The sequence below is a fragment of the Eptatretus burgeri genome, chromosome 6 (genome assembly GCF_056783735.1).
Source record: "Eptatretus burgeri isolate ZD-2024b chromosome 6, Ebu_testis_v1, whole genome shotgun sequence".
Taxonomy (NCBI): Eukaryota; Metazoa; Chordata; class Myxini; order Myxiniformes; family Myxinidae; genus Eptatretus; species Eptatretus burgeri.
The window spans coordinates 77,307,388-77,324,393 of record NC_140966.1 but is presented as its reverse complement, the minus strand read 5'-3'; the positions used below and the strand labels follow the sequence as shown (position 1 = coordinate 77,324,393).

Here is a 17,006-nt window from a genome sequence, read left to right as displayed (position 1 = left end):
GGGATGGGGAACATGTACCAGATGAGGGCTCAGCTCTGCTGGTGGACGAGCAAGCGATGAGGAGATGAACAGCAAAGATTAAGGAGATGAACAGCAAAAAAAATTTATTATTACCATGCACCACCCCCTGTATGATGCACATTCAAACAAGACAATTATTACCCTCGTTAACCTATGTTTCCTTACTTCATCACATCGAGATGGGCTAACGACTCGTACTCGGACCATACTACTCCATACATTTCTGTGTGTTCTAAGGCAACGTCTAAGTCCCCCCTGACAAGCATAAGAGCAATCATACTTTTGGAACAATGACATTGGCAAAGTAACATCATATATGGGATTTGAGCCCCAGAGTCGCAGCATCATGAGCTAAGTACTCGGATGGGAAGATCATTTAGAGTTCTTCGATGATACAGGAAAAATCAATGAGTTGGGGAAGGTGGATTTGGAGGTATGGCTGGTGACGTGTAGTGAGAGGGAACACAACGGCTAATGGTGGGTAAAACACAATTACCAGAAAATTGCACTCAAAATCCCAAATGCAAAATTTATTTATTTATAGTGGGGAGCACGTCCAGTCACCGCTCTTGTGGCATCCATGGATGACGCAACTCATTTACCATGGTCCTCAAATACACAAGATCACAGAAGTTGAGTTTCAGGTCAATATTCATTAAGGAAGCCTCTGATAAATACGTAATGAACGGACTAAATATCAATGTGGATAGAAGAACTTTGTGAAATAAAATAAGACAAGACTATAGTCCAGGTGGTGTGCTCGCATGTTTGTAAGTAATCTGTTGGTTTTTAAAACCAGTTTATACATTCTGGCTCCAATGCTTGCAACCACACTTTTTGAGACTGGTGAAAGTCCCAAATGTAGACCCACGCCCAATGTAAGGTGTTACTCCATTTCATCGTTGACATGGCAGGCATCATCAAAGGCCCCTCTTATTCCCACAATCTTGTGAAGTCGGCTGGAGGGGGAGAGGAGATGATGTCCCAAGTCTTTCAGGTCTGACATTTGACTGAAGCTGATTTGCGGAGAAATTTGTAACTTGCTCCGGGTTCCGGCGATAGCTTGTGGACTCATTATGAAAGACACCTGTGGGATCATTAATGTCTACCAACTAATGCGAGCAGAAGAAACACCCGGCTTCATGTCCATCAGAGGGACAGTACACTTTGTGAATAAGACATATTAATGACATGATCTGGTTCTTATTCTTATTTGAATTCCTTCAGAACTGAAAGCTGGAATAAACTACTCGGTACAAGTTACTGCTGTGACACAGTCTGGATACAGCTACCAAAGCGACCCTGTGTTCTTCACATCTTATTATGGTAAGTTTTTAACCTGAAATTGCGATGAGCAACGACATTTTGATGCCTCAATTGTAAATGTGAACTTATTCACATCATATGTATGAGCTTTAATTCACCATTGCCTTCATTGGACATTCTTTACAGACATTATGGTTAACGCTACTCCGTCCAATACCAGCGCAGTTATCACATGGGAGAACCTGAACAGTGAAAGAGTTGTCAACAAGTGGATGGTAAGCTTCCATACTCTTTATCCAACAGGTCTAGTGCAAGCTTGCTTTTGTGCAACAGGAGACCTTTCATTGATCCACCAACTCCAGGAAGGTCATCAATGATGTGCTTATAACATTAGTGTTGTTAATTGAACCTGAGATCTCAGCATCATGAGGTGTGGGTCCAGATTGGAGCATGAAACAGGACAATTGTTGTCAATTGTTTTATCACAACACCTTACCAAAGGAAGGTAATTTCAACTGCCTTGAAGGCACAGTGATTCGAGCTCTTCCATGAGCCTGGACCATGTATGAAAAAATATTTTAAAAATGAGTCATCCTGGTCTACAGCTTGACCTAATTGCAAACTATCGCACATCACAGTGTGTGTGCTGTCAGTACATAATGTGCGGGCTTTAACAGATGTAGTCTACACAGTGTAGTCTCCATACACTGAACACTCCAAAAAAACAAAGTTGGCCCCCCACCCCCAAACTCTCAGGTTGTGCAAGCGTGACATATCAACATGGAATTACCAAGAAATAAAAATACAAAATAAATATTTTTCGATATTACAGCCTGTCGCGTTTGACCTGCGTTTCCCACTTGATCGTAATAGTTCGTGTTCAGCAAACTGGCCATAATGAAGTTTCACTTGAGTTCACAACAATGGCTCAACATATTTTGATTGGTTTGTTTGATTGATTTATGTTGTTCTGTTTGTGTTTATCACTGATCCCCCTGGCACATGAAGCAGGTTCACCAGGGTCAAATCCCAAATAATCAATGTAAAAGTACACTGATGTCAACTAATGTCTTTGCCAATTTTTTATTATTTTTATTTTTTTGTATACCTTGTCGAGGCTCGTATGAGAGCTAACACACAACACACAGCAAAGGGGGGCACGACACAAGAGGGGAGGGAGTGGGAAGGACAAAACAGTGGGGAACAGAGACATTAGGAGATCTGTGGAAGGGAGAGGGATGGGACGGGGAACATGGGGAATACAAGATGGAGATCACAGGGACTTTCAGGAAGGAAAGCAGGGAATTTGAAGGAGGTGGGCTTGGGTGGGTTATTGGGGGTAGAAAAGATCAAGGATTTGGATGGGGGGATGATAAGAGGTGGTGGTGAACAGCTGTTTTGAAGGCCTGGAGGGAAGAATGGGATTGAATAGAGTGAGGGAGTTTATTCCAAAGGTGGGGAAAAAGAGGTATGAAAGAGTGAAGGTGAGCAGTGATTCGTGATTTTGGTAGTTTTACCAGAAGGGGGTTGTTGGCGGACCTTGAGCGCTCTGTGGAATTGTGGTGGGGACAAATTGCAGAGAGAGCAGAGGGGGCAAGGCTGGAGAGGAGATGGTAAAAGACAAAAAGACCACCGACCAACCTGCGGTGAGAGAGTGAGAGGCCCAAAGACTCAGCCTAATTACGGGAGATACCAATGATCCGAAATGCCCTGGTTTCCACAGCGTGAAGCCGAGAGAGGTGGGAGGCAGGAGCACCAGCCCAGAAGGTAGAGCAGTACTCCATCAGGCTGCAGATGAAAGCTTTGTAAGCGGTCAGGAGCTCAGGTGGGCCGAGGAAGGACTTTGCACGACGGAGGATTCCCAGTCGGTGACTGGCTTTGGAGGCGAGGTTTGAAATGTGGCTTTCCCAGGAAAGGTCATGGCAGATAGTGAGACCCAGAAGCTTGAAAGAAAGGACTTCTTCCAGAGGATTGTTGAGAAAGTGGATGGGGGGGGGGAGTTTCTAAACGGTCCTTTCGAAGAGACATAGTGAGAGTGTGAGATTTGTCTGGATTGAAAGACATGTTCCACGTGTTGGACCAGTTTGTGATTTTATCCAGATCTGCAGTGAGCGAAGAAGCTGCTGCTTGCCGGTCTGAGGGATGACAGATGGTACGGCAGAGGGTGGATTCATCAGCAAAGAGATATGGAGGATTTTCCAGATAGTCGGGGAGATCATTGATGAAAACCAGAAAAAGAACAGGGCCCAGAACGCGACCTTGAGGAACTCCAGCGTGCACAGGAAGAGGGGATGAAAGAACTCCATTTAGGGCCACACGTTGACTGCGACAGGAGAGGAAGTTTGCGAGCCATGAGTGGAGATGGCCTTGGATACCATAGGAAGAGAGTTTGGTGAGTAGAGCAGGGTGCCGGACGATGTCAAAAGCACGTGATATGTCCAGCGATACGGCTCGGATTTCATGTCTGGCATTGAGGACCTCCATCCATTGTTGGGAGAGCAGAAGCAGCATATCCAGGGTAGAGTGACCTGGTTGTTGTTGTTCGTCTTTCGGCTGCTCCCGTTAGGGGTCGCCACAGCGGATCATCCATTATGATCTGCGTACTGATTTGGCACAGGTTTTATGCCGGATGCCCTTCCTGACGCAACCCTGGCCGTCTCTTACGACACAGGGATATGGATTGGGTTTCACCATGACCCCAGGCTGCCCTACACCCTTTCATAGCGCAGCCCAATGCAGAGCACCCGTCCTCAAGCGATCCTCCTACCCAAGCCTCCGAGTAGCCGGATTACAGGCGCATGCCACTACGCCCGGTTGGTAGAGTGACCTGGTCTGAAACCAAATTGATGATCCGAAATCAAGCCATTGGAGAAGACGAAGGATTTGATGTCTGAAGCAATGATGGATTGCATAACCTTGCTGATGATTGGGAGAAGGCTGATTGGTCTGTAGTTACAGGGATCTGTTTTTGCACCTTTTGTATGCAGGGCAGGGATGTTTGCTGATTTCCAAGCAGATGGCAGATTACCTTGATCAAATGAGAGGGTGAATAGAACAGAGAGAGTGTGAGCAAGAGCAGAAGAGCAGGTTTTTAGGACACGTGGGCTGATGCCGCCTGGACCGGTTGCAGAATCTGAGTCGAGGTTTGACAGCAAGCTCTCCACCTTGTCAGGAGAAAAGGACACAGAGTCCAGGGACAGTTGGGTGCGACTGGGTAAGGTGGGTAGAGAAAGCGATGGGTTTTATGATACAAGATTTAGCTGCAAACACCGAGTTTAGGCATTCAGCCTTTTCACGTGAAGGAAATTGATGTCTGTGGAAAAAAAAACCAAGCCAATTGAAACTAGAAGGGCACTCGGTAGAGCACATACCTCTGCCACGAAATGCCTGATCCACGAGAACATATCACGCCCAATACATTTTTGAAATATCATGCTATGCAGTACTATATCGTTTTTGGCCCTATCTCTCAATGGTGAAGAATCACTTTGAAATTAAATAAATCTCGTCTCCAGATCCTGATTCGGATCTTCACCAAAATCGAATTAATTCGTCCTTGTCACACACCCAACCTGTGTCCACCAAGTTTCGTCCGAATCCATCCACAACTTTTTGAGAGATCCTGCACACAAACAGATAGAAAGGGGTGAAAACGATCTTCACCTTCAGTGGAAGAGGTAAAAAGGTTGTTAATAAGTTTGTTGAATATTTTTCTTTAAAAAAAAAAAATTCTACAAGAGTGAGGTTTATTGGAAGAGCGAGATGAAATTGATGGTTGGGATGTGGGGCAACAACTGGGCACAACCAACAAAGCAATAACATATAGGAAAGGGAGAGAGGGAGAGAGATGGAGAGAAAGCACTGAAATTAGCAAGTAAAAGGGTTTAGTGAGGAAAGGTTAATGGGGGTAAATAAAGATCATGTGTCAGGATGTGGGATGACACGATGTGGTGATGCCTGCTTGAATCCGTGGAGGGAAGAGTGAGACAGAACAGTTTCTGTAAGGTGGTTCCATCGATTGGGAAATTGGGTAATAAAACTGAGGAATAAAAGAGCAATTTCACTGCTTGTGTTGAATTTTCGTTAAGCTTCGTTAAAACGGGATTGCCCAACAAAAGTGTTGCTCGTTGGAACGGAATTTGTCAAAATGAGTGTTTCTTATAGCAGCCTCGACCATACACAGCGGTGTAAGCTAACAAGACCAACATCTTGGTGTTCTGCAGACAAAACTCCCACGGCATCAACAAAAACTGTGTTGCTTACAAACCCATTGATAAAGGCTTGATAAGTTGGCATTTTCAATTGTTATCCTCTCGACAATCAGCAACCAGATGTTGTACTTCCAGAAAAGCTTTACATTGCTCCTAAAAATAAGTTTCCTTTCTTTACAGGTGAAATACAGGAATCCCAACACTCATGAGGATGTTGTGACGAATGCATCATCATCCCTGACCACAACGCTGGAGGACCTTCTGCCGAACACCACAATCCCTGTCACGGTGTTTGCGCTCACCGATGATGGCCAAGTGGATACATTCCGTACCATTATGGTGACCACTCGTAAGAGACAACTATATCCTATTCTTACCCTCTTTGGCAAACTGGAGACAACTATGTCAATCAAGTTCTTAACCTTGTCTGGAACTGAATCCTCTGATGTTTTGTTATTGTGTTTGACTTCGACTTTTAACTTGTATTACCACAGTTGCCCCTGATAAACACCATGTATGCACATTCGCAGTGGCTGTTTTCCACGATATCATTATCCCATTTGTTTTTTCACCCCATATGCTAAGTCCTCTCTGTAATTCCCCTAAAGCTTGTCAAACACTCCTTGGTAGGGAAAGTGAGATGTCGTTGTTGAAACCACTTGCTCTAAGAATTGCTGAAGGTCTGGGAGATCAAAAATGATACGTTCATGCAGTCTGGCACTAATGAAAAATATTTGGAACAGCATTCATCAAGATTCATTCTATTTATTTGGTATGCCGCTGGGAGTTTGGGTGTGTGTATATATGTATGTATGTATGTATGTATGTATGTATGTATGTATGTATGTATGTATATATATATATATATATATATATATATATATATATATATATATATATATATATATACACATATATGTAAATATTGTTAAGGTTGTGGGAGTAGATGTATGAATTTAATAGGGAATACAGCATTGTGTAGAGCAGGTTGGTCCGTGGATGTGTAGGAGGAATCTTGATGTAACGAAGTAGGGAACCTGTGAACTCAAGTGTTACATGTCATGACACGAGGGGGTGGTGTCGTGTTAATTAGCTAGGGTTTAAGAATAACCTTCCCGAGTATGTAATCGCCCTCTGTGATTTTTCCTGATCTTTATATATTTTAAGATCAGCAATAAAGGTGGGGAACATGTTCCTATAACCAGAACAAGCAGGCGGAAAGCCTCGTCTTCAAAGGGTGACAACAGGCGAAGTCACGCCCCTGAGTAATGATTGATGGGCGTGACATCAGAAGCTAGCCGGGCTGGCCGGGCTGGCGGAGGCCCCACCTTTCTGAGCTTCGTGTGGATGGGCTGCGCCCCGGAGGCGGGGGATCAGTAGGCATGATTGTGAGGAAGGTTGGCTTGCGCATTTTGGAGAGCCGTGATCAAAGAGGAAGGGGGTTGCATATTCTGGAGAGGCGAGAGCGGAGAGTGAGCACACGCCATGTTGGACGACACGACCCTTGTATTCATGTTGAGGCGATATGGCTCACATGGTGCAGCAAGATGTACGCCTTTGACCTCTTGGTTGGGTCAGTGAGGACGATTGGTGCATGAAGCCATTGCACTGGGTCTCTGAGCTTTGGTGTGGATCACTGCTCACGGATTTCCTGGCGTGCGTTTGTCCCACTACGAGAGAAGCACCATTTTGTTGCGCACGTCTGCACTTGTGAATAGAAGCGCCTCAATTCCAAGTTCCACAAAGACCAGCTCTGGGCCAAGCAAAGTACAAGAATAGTTGAAAGGAAGGGGTTTTTTAATGTTGTTTTCCCTTTGTCTGTATTTGAGTCCGTGTGAAAAGGTGCCTCGACTTTAGGATTTATTTGGTTCATTATTATCATTACCTTTTGAATGATTGTCCTTTGTAAATATTCGTTTATTTTCATTCAATGGGTTCCTTTTAAGAAGCTGTATCCATGTATTTGTAGTGGGGTTCGAGTATAAACCCCCTGTGCATCCGTTTCATTCCCCGTGCTCCTCCGCCCCTCTGCCATTGTGTCCCATGCCCTTTGAGCATGTGTTAAAATATCCGAGCATCAACTTGTCTGCTTCCTATTAATAATGAGGAACTGCTCGGCCGTCCGGGGGCTGGCAGTGTTCACCACCCGTCACCACAATTTGGGTCGGAGGGGGGGGGTTAACCTGGGCCGGCCACCACCGTGACAATACATATATATATATTTCAATTAACACAAAGAAAGTGGGGGGGGGGTGGTTGGGTATGATGTGAGGGATAAAGAAGAGCAGAGGAGTGTGGGAACCAGCAGGTGTTTGTGGATAATGGAAAGACATTTGTGAGTAAGAGGAAGGGATGGGTATGTATGGACCTGTGAGCATGGGAAGGGGAAGGGTGTTGATAAAATCTCTCCACTTTATTTGTGTACCTCATCAATAGATGCCCTTCTTGTATAAGAAATTTGGTTCGTCAACGACAGCTCTAGAGCTGAAAGGATGTCCGAGAAGTACGCACACTCGCCTCTAATGTGTGTAGTCAGGGTTGGAATCCCGACACAGCTTTAAACTGTCATCCCGGTATTTCAGAGGCAGAGCGATTCATCAACGTCGGAGGGACGTTAAACGGACGACTCCTCTGTCAGCATCCATTGGTGGATGTTAAAGATCACACGGTGTCCTTCATGAAGAGTTGGCGAGCTATTGCTGGCACCATGACCAAATTCCAAATTCCTGTGGTGCTCCTACTCGGTTTAGGGCAGAAGTTTATGGAATTTGTTTGAGGTGCTGGCGATAGCTTGCCCACCCTTCACAAAAGATACCGTGGAATATATTTTGCATCCACCAACTAATCTTTGAAGACTTGTCCCCTCCTTAACATCCATATGATGTACAGTGCACCGTGATGCAACGTCATGCCTGCAAAGCATAATTCCAATGGTTTATACTCAGATCACACACCAAAACCAGACCAGTTGGCTCGTAGGTAACTGCACTCCCTCTAAACCATCCTCTCAGGACATCTTTGCCCTTAAAAACGATATGAATGTAAACACCCTGAAGATTGCCTTTAGTTAGGACTGTGCAATACCTGTTGATGGCAATTGCATTGTAAAAAGGATGGGTTGCATATCCTCAAACAAAGGCCATTCTATCATTAGTAGCATCAGACTGGCCTTTGTATTTTTATTTTTCAATGGATAATAATCATTGATATTTTTCGAAATTTGCACAGAAAAAGTGACTATTTATTCAAACTTCTCATTTCTGATTCTCTTGTGCAGTTCCTTCCAGCAAGGCTTCTCGGCCTCTGAACCTGAGATTCCAAGAAGGTGACTTTGACTCACTGTTTGTGGTGTGGGATAAACCAAAGATCACGACAGGGAATGTGAAATACATGGTCAGTAAACATCTGCTTTATATCACCTTTCCTTAAGGACTGTTAATTTTTTTTGTTGTTGTTAAATTTTCTGTCAAGACTTGTCTTCAGGGGTTCACTGCCGAGTCAAGACTCAAATTAGTATCGTTCACTACCATCAGTTACTTTCAGTGTCCCGTCTCCCAACGTGTCTTGCTCGATGTTAACGATCCCACGGTATCCTTCGTGAAGAGTCGACGAGTTATCGCCGGCACCCTGAACAAATGACTAATTCTTGCTATAACCGACAAGAGGCCCTGCACCAGCAGCACAGCTCCACCCCTGGTAGATGATGCTACCCACAGCAATGTGCTGCAGCCCAAAGAAGAATAACAATCAGCTGCCTTCCAATAATTATTTTTTTTGTTCATGCTCAGTCTTCCTGATTCACTCTGTTTTCCCAATTTGCTATCTTTCCAATTTATAACATATGTGCACACTTTTCCGAATGGATTAAAAATGGCTGCAACCCAGACATAGAGTATTCCTTGGTCTTTTTATCTTCTTTTCATCAGAATCATTTCTTTTCCTAGATATTCCCTCTTTTTTTCTTGAAACGAGGAAAAAGGAAAGCAGTTGTGCAAGCATATCCAAGCAAGCGTCTCATTTGTCTGTTGTCTACATTACATCCACAGGTGTCATACTCAAATGTAAACGAAATAACTACCAACATCTTCCTATTTGTTACTGGCTTGGAGCAAGATATGGAATACACCTTCCGTGTGGTAGCCATAGATGACAACGGGAATGGCTCAGCCACAAGCAAAGCCTACCACAAACCAGCTACAAGCAGGACAGGAGGTGCGCGATCTTTGCAACTTGATAGATATCTCACACTTCACTATGCTTTGCATATCATAAATATTTTCATTCCACAAAATTTATTGTTGATGTCTTGGAATTGCAGGAAAAAACAAAAAAAACATCTGCTCATTTAATCACAAGATTTATAATCAGACCTCCTCCCATGAATGGAAGGGAGGTTGTGTTTTTGGATTTGAGAGTTTTTGAAAAGAGGAAAACTCTTGGCTCCCCCTTATGTACGCAAATAAGCAAGAGTGAATTCGAGCATTTTTTTTTTTTTTACTGTAAGGCCGAAGCAATGTACTCATCAGCATTGTGTTTGCTTCTTTATCTTCTTCAGATCCAAGCAAAGGTACTCGCCTGATACCATTTCCAGCGCAACATGTGATCGAGGCAGTCAGAAAAAGTGCTATCTTATTGGAATTGCCACAGTGTGGTTACTTCAACAACATGTCAGATATGATCTCAAATGGCAAGGACAAAATGTCTGTTTGTGTCATCGTCGTTGAGGATGGTGGTAAGTCCTTCTTCGTAACTCCCCCTCCTTTCAATTTAGCTCCTTCCGCTGTGTGTACGTAATAAATGAAGGACCCTCAAGACACTGAGCTCATTACACAATAATCCTGGGATTACCTTTTGGAAAAATTATCTTCAACATCAAGAGCAAAATAGTGGATGGAACTCCTAAACATACAGAGCTGTATTCACAAACACTCAAATCTAAACAATAAATTTATTTTTAAAATACACTTCTCTTAACACTGCCTACCAAAAAGTGAATCTACCTGCTTGGAGAATCAGATAAGCCGCAAAGAGCAGCTACTTAACGGGCATGAGCCTCAAGTCCGAGAGCAGCCAATAAGAAGTAAAGAACAACTTGGTAAGCCAATTAATTTATTTACTAGCAAATACAACCCGTCGCTTAGCTGACAGGGGGTTATTAAGGAAGGGGGGGGTTTGAGAGGGGAGGGAGGGGAGGGAGAGAGAGGAAGTGAAGAGAGAGGAGGCAGGAGGTATGCGCAAACAAAATAAAGCAACGGATGCTGGTGTCTCCAGGTGTTTATAAACATTGCAATATACCCAGTGATTCATTGCTTTGATGACCAGGTATTTAATAATGAGTGAGGAAAATGAAAAAAAAAAAAACCTTATCGTTAAGAAATCATTGCGGCCTGTTCAAGTCAAAGCATGGTTGTGCAGGCCAAAAAACATGGCGGCTTCAGACCCCAGCGAGGTTATCCAGGAAACGCCTTCAGACCCTAGACAGCGAGGTGGCCGAGGATCACCCAATGAATGATATAATTAAATAAGGCCAATAATTATCTTTTGAAAAGGTGTGTTTTATTTAACCCATACACCAAATTTACACTCTTAGACTTCCTTCAAGTTTTATTTGTATGCATGCAAAGTTTCAGGCTGCTAGGTGTTATAGTTTTGGAGTTATGGAGGAGACACACACACACATTGTCTTTTATTGGTATCGATTTATTTGGATGCAGCCTGTAGTTGCTTGGCTGCATCATTTTTTGGGGGCGCAGCTGTGCCGCTGATTCGATGCCCCTGTTACCAGCATGTTGATACTCATTTTGCCTCGCTCGGAAGGATGACAGACTGAGTCAACCCTACCTGGTGTTAATTGAACAGCTCGACAGGGGCTTGAACGGTGTCCTTCAGCCAGCCACCTCAACCGTTAGCCAACACCAGGCCTGGAAAACCAACGCCGATCTTCATCAATGTGCTCATTTACTCTGCTATATATTAAACAGAATTGGCCTGTTTGCTGTTTCCATCTGAGCACTTAGCTGAAAACACTGGAGCACTGGATTAAATACCATATTCTGTACTCTTATGATCGGTCCACCATCTCCTACTGTCTTCATGCGGATACTATGTACAGGCTCCAACATGAGCCTTGCACACTGTAGATAGAAAAAAAATGAAATATATATAACTTTCCGATTAAAAAAAAGAATAGCATTCCTTATCTTTCAAACACAAATTGTCTGACATTCACCTGAACCTGTCCACAGATGCAGTTGAGGAAGGCGTGAAGCTGCCAAACTCCATATTGAATAACACCTATGGTAGTACAAACGTGGGTAAAAACGAACCCTATACCGCCGGCTGCATGTCACTCGACGATTGTCGTGGAAATGTGAGTCGTGCCACCATACATCAAAAGCGCGATGTGGCATCTAGCACCGGTGTTTACAATGTGGGCAGTGAGGATGATATCCCCAGCTCTGAATCCACAGCATCCCACTACAATGGTCCACTGAAAGAAGCCACAGACTACAGGTATCTATATTCTGTTGCAAGGAAGTTTGTGCTCTATTTACATGAGGCGTGCATTGATTTTCTTTTGGTCTTTTTCGCCATCTTTCACATTACGTGCGTATCAATTTGGGATTTCTTTTCTCAGAGTTCGCTACATCCTCAATGACGAATCAAGCATCATCAGCTTTAGCAACTGGTCCAATGTGATCCAGACCAAAAAAGGTGAGTTTACAGAAGTAGACATGCCATTATCACATGCGGCTTCGTCAAAGGGTATCGGCAGGAATGTTATGAATGGCAATCAGATGGTGTGCTATTTTTTTCAAGGGAGATTAATTTGATAATAACGTAATGGTTTTGAGTGTATTAATGTATTGGATCCCTATTTTAGTACTATTCTTGGTTATTCAGTTTAAATCTCATGTTTAGAGAGACACATCATGACATCACAGCTGTTATTTTCTACTGGTGTTGATGTTCATGTAAAAGCAGAATAACAGGATGCAAAGGATGAGCATATAGAAAATGGATCCAAAGAAAAGCAGTGGGACAAGAACCAATCACAGCCTCTTCACATAAGGGGAGGAACTACAGATGAACGGTGGGATCTGGGTCTCAGCAACTGCATTAAAGCTCAAGGGTAGAAACGGGAAAGACAACAAGATGGCAGTGGGCAGCAAATTTGAACCTCTGGAGGAAAGAGTTACTCGAATAGACTCAGAAAGACAGTTGCACACAACAGTGACAGTGAGGGAAGAGGAAGCAGAATGAATGGAGGTAATCCTTCAGTTTAGAATTTGAGTGTGACATACAGGGGCAGGGATTGGACAGAGAGGTGGGATTGCATGATGAACCACATTGGAATTGAGTGGACAAAAAAAATAAAAGGCCAACAATCTGCCAAAGGTGAGCAAGAAGTATAACCTGAGGCTCGGCCTCCTATCAAGAGATGTCATTGATACAGAGGGCCTTATAGTCAGGCAGCAGTTGTCACCTACTTCAAGAATTTTGCCAACTTTGATTTTTCACTTTTATTTGTTCAAGGACATCACAATGAATCACTTTCAACTTGTCTTCTAATTTTCAGTGAAGTATTTCACCATGTGGGGGCGCTTTTTCAAAATGGCTGCCAAAATCATAAAAAAGCTGTTAAAAACGTAATTTTCACCAATAATTCCAGCAATTTAGAATGATATTTTCTGAAGTTTTGGCCAAATGATCTTCAAGTAAGTTTAACAGTAAGCTTAAGTATCAAAAACATTGTAGTTAACTACTCAAAGAGGGCGCATTTCTCCAAGATGGCGGCAAAAATCATTTTAAAAATTCCCATAAAATGTATCATTCATGATAAAGATTACCGTTTTGGTTCAAATTCAACTGAAAATGTTCACCTTTATGCAGTGTCCCTAATGTTTTCACTAGTTAAAGATGATTTCCTTCAATACTTGACATATTAAGGTGTTAGTGATTTGGATACACCTTAACTCAATCAATTATTGTGTCCTCATAGACAATACTGTTGTAGGCTTACAGATGAAATATGTGTGGTGGTCTGAGAAAACCCATCGGAAGTCGCGATGGACAAGTTCCTTGTTTAAAACGGTCACGCAAGCTAACAATTTATTGTTTTTTCCGCCTATCGTTACCATGTACGCTTATTCAAAAGAGTATGGAACAAGCAGGTCCATACTCTTTTGGAATAAGCGTGCATGGTAACAATGGGAAGTAAACATAAATTGATATGCATTTGTACAGTTTGTTCAAACGAGGAACTTGTCCAGCGCGACTTCTGACGGGTTTTCCCAGACCGCCATACGTTATTGTTACGCTTTTTGGACGAGTATCCTGACATCAATTTTGTTTAGATTGTTTAGTTTAGTTAGAGATATTTCACTTGCTAATGAAAATTCATCTTTCCGTTTTTCTGCACAAATGATGCACTGTTCCATATTTCAATTGATCAGATGTTTGCTTTCATGGGAACAGACAACATGGCCCGGCATCAGCTTGAGCCCTGCAAAACAACAAGAGTTCATAATTAGTATCACGAGGATGAAACAACCCAGAAAACATCATCATATCAGTTGATGTGTGTGGTCAATATTATGTTTTTAACACTTTTCTGTGATTTTGGCAGCCATTTTGAAAAAGCGCCCCCAGGTGGTGAAATATGACACTAAAAATTGGAAGACAAGTTGAAAGTGATTCAGTATGATGTCCTTGAACAAATAAAAGTGAAAAGTCAAAGTTGGCAAATTTATTGAAGTACTGATCAGATAGTAACAACTGCTGCCTGACTATTAGATTCCACAACCTAAAGAGGGAGAAAGATGGGAAGCAGCAGCACCAGTCCACATCGGAGAGCTATATTATAAGACACTTTGGATCAAGGCTTTGAACACCTATATAAGCTTAGTTTGGCTCTGCATATAATCCAGAGGCAGCGGCCAGTTTTGAACGCCAGCAGGGATAAGTATAAGTGATCTGCCGAAGACTGGTTATCGCTGACAGTGAGGCCGAGGAACCCTAGAGGCTGTGTCTCTGCCAGGGGCTGCACAGTGCAATAAACTGGAGATTTGCTTGCCAGCATTTATGGACTGCAGTTAGTATTGTCAGGCCAGATTAGATCTCTGACTTGCTACTTACAGGTTCCATGTAAACCTGTACTAACCTGTTTCATGGTTGGGTTGTCGGTGACTAAACCATCTCCCCCTCCAGGTTTCCTGGTGAGGAGGGTGTATGGATATGGACACCCAGCAGGATTAAAAACAAAGCCTGTCAAAGGGTGGAGGAGCTCCTTGTGAGCCAAGTGCCATCCACATCTAGTGCCCAACTGTGTCTACGGATGCCTTCCTGCAGTTGGGTTACTTGTTTTGTAGGAGGTTGGTGGCAGGATTTGCATTTCAGCCACTGTAAAACACTTTATTCTCCAAAACCCACAAATGCAAAAAAAACTGAAAACCCACTCTGTGGGAGTACATCCTGTGCTGCTGCCCTTCGCGGGGAAGCTCACCAGATGATGTGATTGGGAGAAAGCCTTCGGGACCCCTATTCCTTGATTGATAGGAGGAAAAGCACAAGGTAAACTTCCTGGTCAGATTGCGGGAGAGTGTGTCGGAGTGCTGCTGAGGCGTCATCCACCAGGCGGCAGTCTCCTTGGGTTCACCTGAGGCGGTTCCTTCAAGTTTGTGCCTGGAATGTCCTATCCTTCAGAGGATGGCCACCTGTCTCTATTATCATCTGAGCTTAAGCATTTGAACATCAGTATTACAGCACTCTGTGAGGTTCGGAGACCGGATAGTGGTGAGATCATGGCAGATGGTTGCACCTGCTATTGGTCTGGTCACTCTGATGGACCATGCCCTAGGAGTTGCTGTAGCTGTGTCCAATAAGCTGACTCCAATGATAATTGAGGTAACACCGGTCAACGAGCGTATTATGAGACGAAGGATTCGTCACCCCTTGTGACGAATAATGGTGTCGTTGCCATGATCTCTGTATATGCTCCGACTGAGGTGAGTGATCTCACCGTGAAGGACGCGTTCTACGCCACGCTCGAGTCTGTGGTTGATCAGTGCCCCAGGCGAGATACACTTCTAGTCTTGGGCAATTTCAATGTATCAACTGGATATGATAGGGATGGTTATGAGGTGTGTGTTGGTCCACATGGGTCTGGAACTGTGAACCAGAATAGCACTAAGTTCCTTGACTTCGCAAGAAGTCATGGACTTAGGGTGGCCGGTTCATGGTTTCAGCACTCACAGGCTCATCGCTGGAGTTGCTATTCGAACGCTGGCGGTGTGGCAAATGAGAATGACCATGTCCTTGTTGATGGTCGCTGGGGGATGACCAAAACTGCAGGGTCTATCGGAGTGCTCAGTTCCTCAATACCGAACACAGGCTTGTTGTAGCGACTGAAGTTGCAGCTTAAATCCAGGAGAATGGTACCATATCAGCCTTGGCTGGATTTTAGCAAGCTCAAGGATGAGAGGGTAGCTGAGTTTGTGAACAAGCTGAGTGGGAATTTGGGGGGTCTGGGTGCTTTGGGGGATCCTGAAGAGATGTGGAGTGCCTTCACGACCACCATCCTTGATGTTCACTGTAGATGTCTCGGAACTCACCGGAGGGTGAAGAAGAATTTTGTCTCTCAAGGCACACTGGATACCATTGACCAGAGTCGCAGGGCCAGGCTGAATGGCAGAGCTTAGCTATTCAGGGAGTTGAGGCGTAAAACTGTACGTGTGCTGAGGGTGGACCAGGAGGCCTGTGTGCGAGGAATCTGTGAGGGGGTAGAGCATCACCTGTGGTCATGTGGTTCTCATCCTGCTTATAGGGGAATTCGCACATTGCATTCCTCCAAGCCCATCCCTCGATTTTATGCAGTTAGAATGGAGGGTGGTGGGCTCAACAAAGGAGTCTGAAGTGACGGCCCGCTGGGCCGGTTAATTTGAGTTGCTTTACCGGGCTGGTCCACCACTTGTTGAGTTGGATGTCAGGGGTGTTACTATCCCTATTGCTGACCTTCCAATCAACTGTGATCCACCTTCGCTGTGGAAACTCAGGCTGGGGTGAACCGGTTGAAATGTGTAAAGTTCCTGGGATCTGTGGCATCCATGCTGAACTAAGGCTGGTGGAAATGCTGCACTCTTGTCGTTGCATGCAGTTCTGTGCTCTGCTGGAACACAGGCATCATCCCAACTGACTGAAAGAGGGACCTTGTTTTCCCTCTCTGGAAAGGGAAGGGTGATCGCCAGGACTGCAACAACTACCGAGGCATGACGCTGCTCAGTGTTGGGCAAGGTCTTTGCTGAGATAATTCTTGATAGGGTTCACCACCATCTGCTTGAGCACCAGTGTGCAGAGCAGTCAGGCTTTACACCAAAGAGGTCAATGATTGTCTGTATCCTTGCTTTCCGGGTCCTCATCGAACGCAGACGAGAATTTCGCCAGGGGCTGCTTACAGCATATGTTGATCTTTGCAAAGCATTCGATTCAGTGAATTGGGATTCCCTCTGG

General features: G+C 44.1%; 1 protein-coding gene across 7 annotated transcripts in view; it reads left to right on the top strand.

Moving 5' to 3' along the window:
* The window catches only part of LOC147025119 (uncharacterized), a 135,162-nt gene that overhangs the window by 104,243 nt on the left and 13,913 nt on the right, over window positions 1-17,006 (top strand). For all 7 annotated transcript variants that reach the window (XM_085885749.1, XM_085885754.1, XM_085885751.1 and 4 more), the window contains 8 exons: window positions 1,249-1,347; window positions 1,474-1,562; window positions 5,679-5,847; window positions 8,776-8,891; window positions 9,545-9,710; window positions 10,054-10,230; window positions 11,744-12,011; window positions 12,136-12,212. In XM_085885749.1, the coding sequence (XP_085741875.1) occupies window positions 1,249-1,347; window positions 1,474-1,562; window positions 5,679-5,847; window positions 8,776-8,891; window positions 9,545-9,710; window positions 10,054-10,230; window positions 11,744-12,011; window positions 12,136-12,212 (1,161 nt within the window). The remainder of the gene's footprint in view (window positions 1-1,248; window positions 1,348-1,473; window positions 1,563-5,678; window positions 5,848-8,775; window positions 8,892-9,544; window positions 9,711-10,053; window positions 10,231-11,743; window positions 12,012-12,135; window positions 12,213-17,006) is intronic.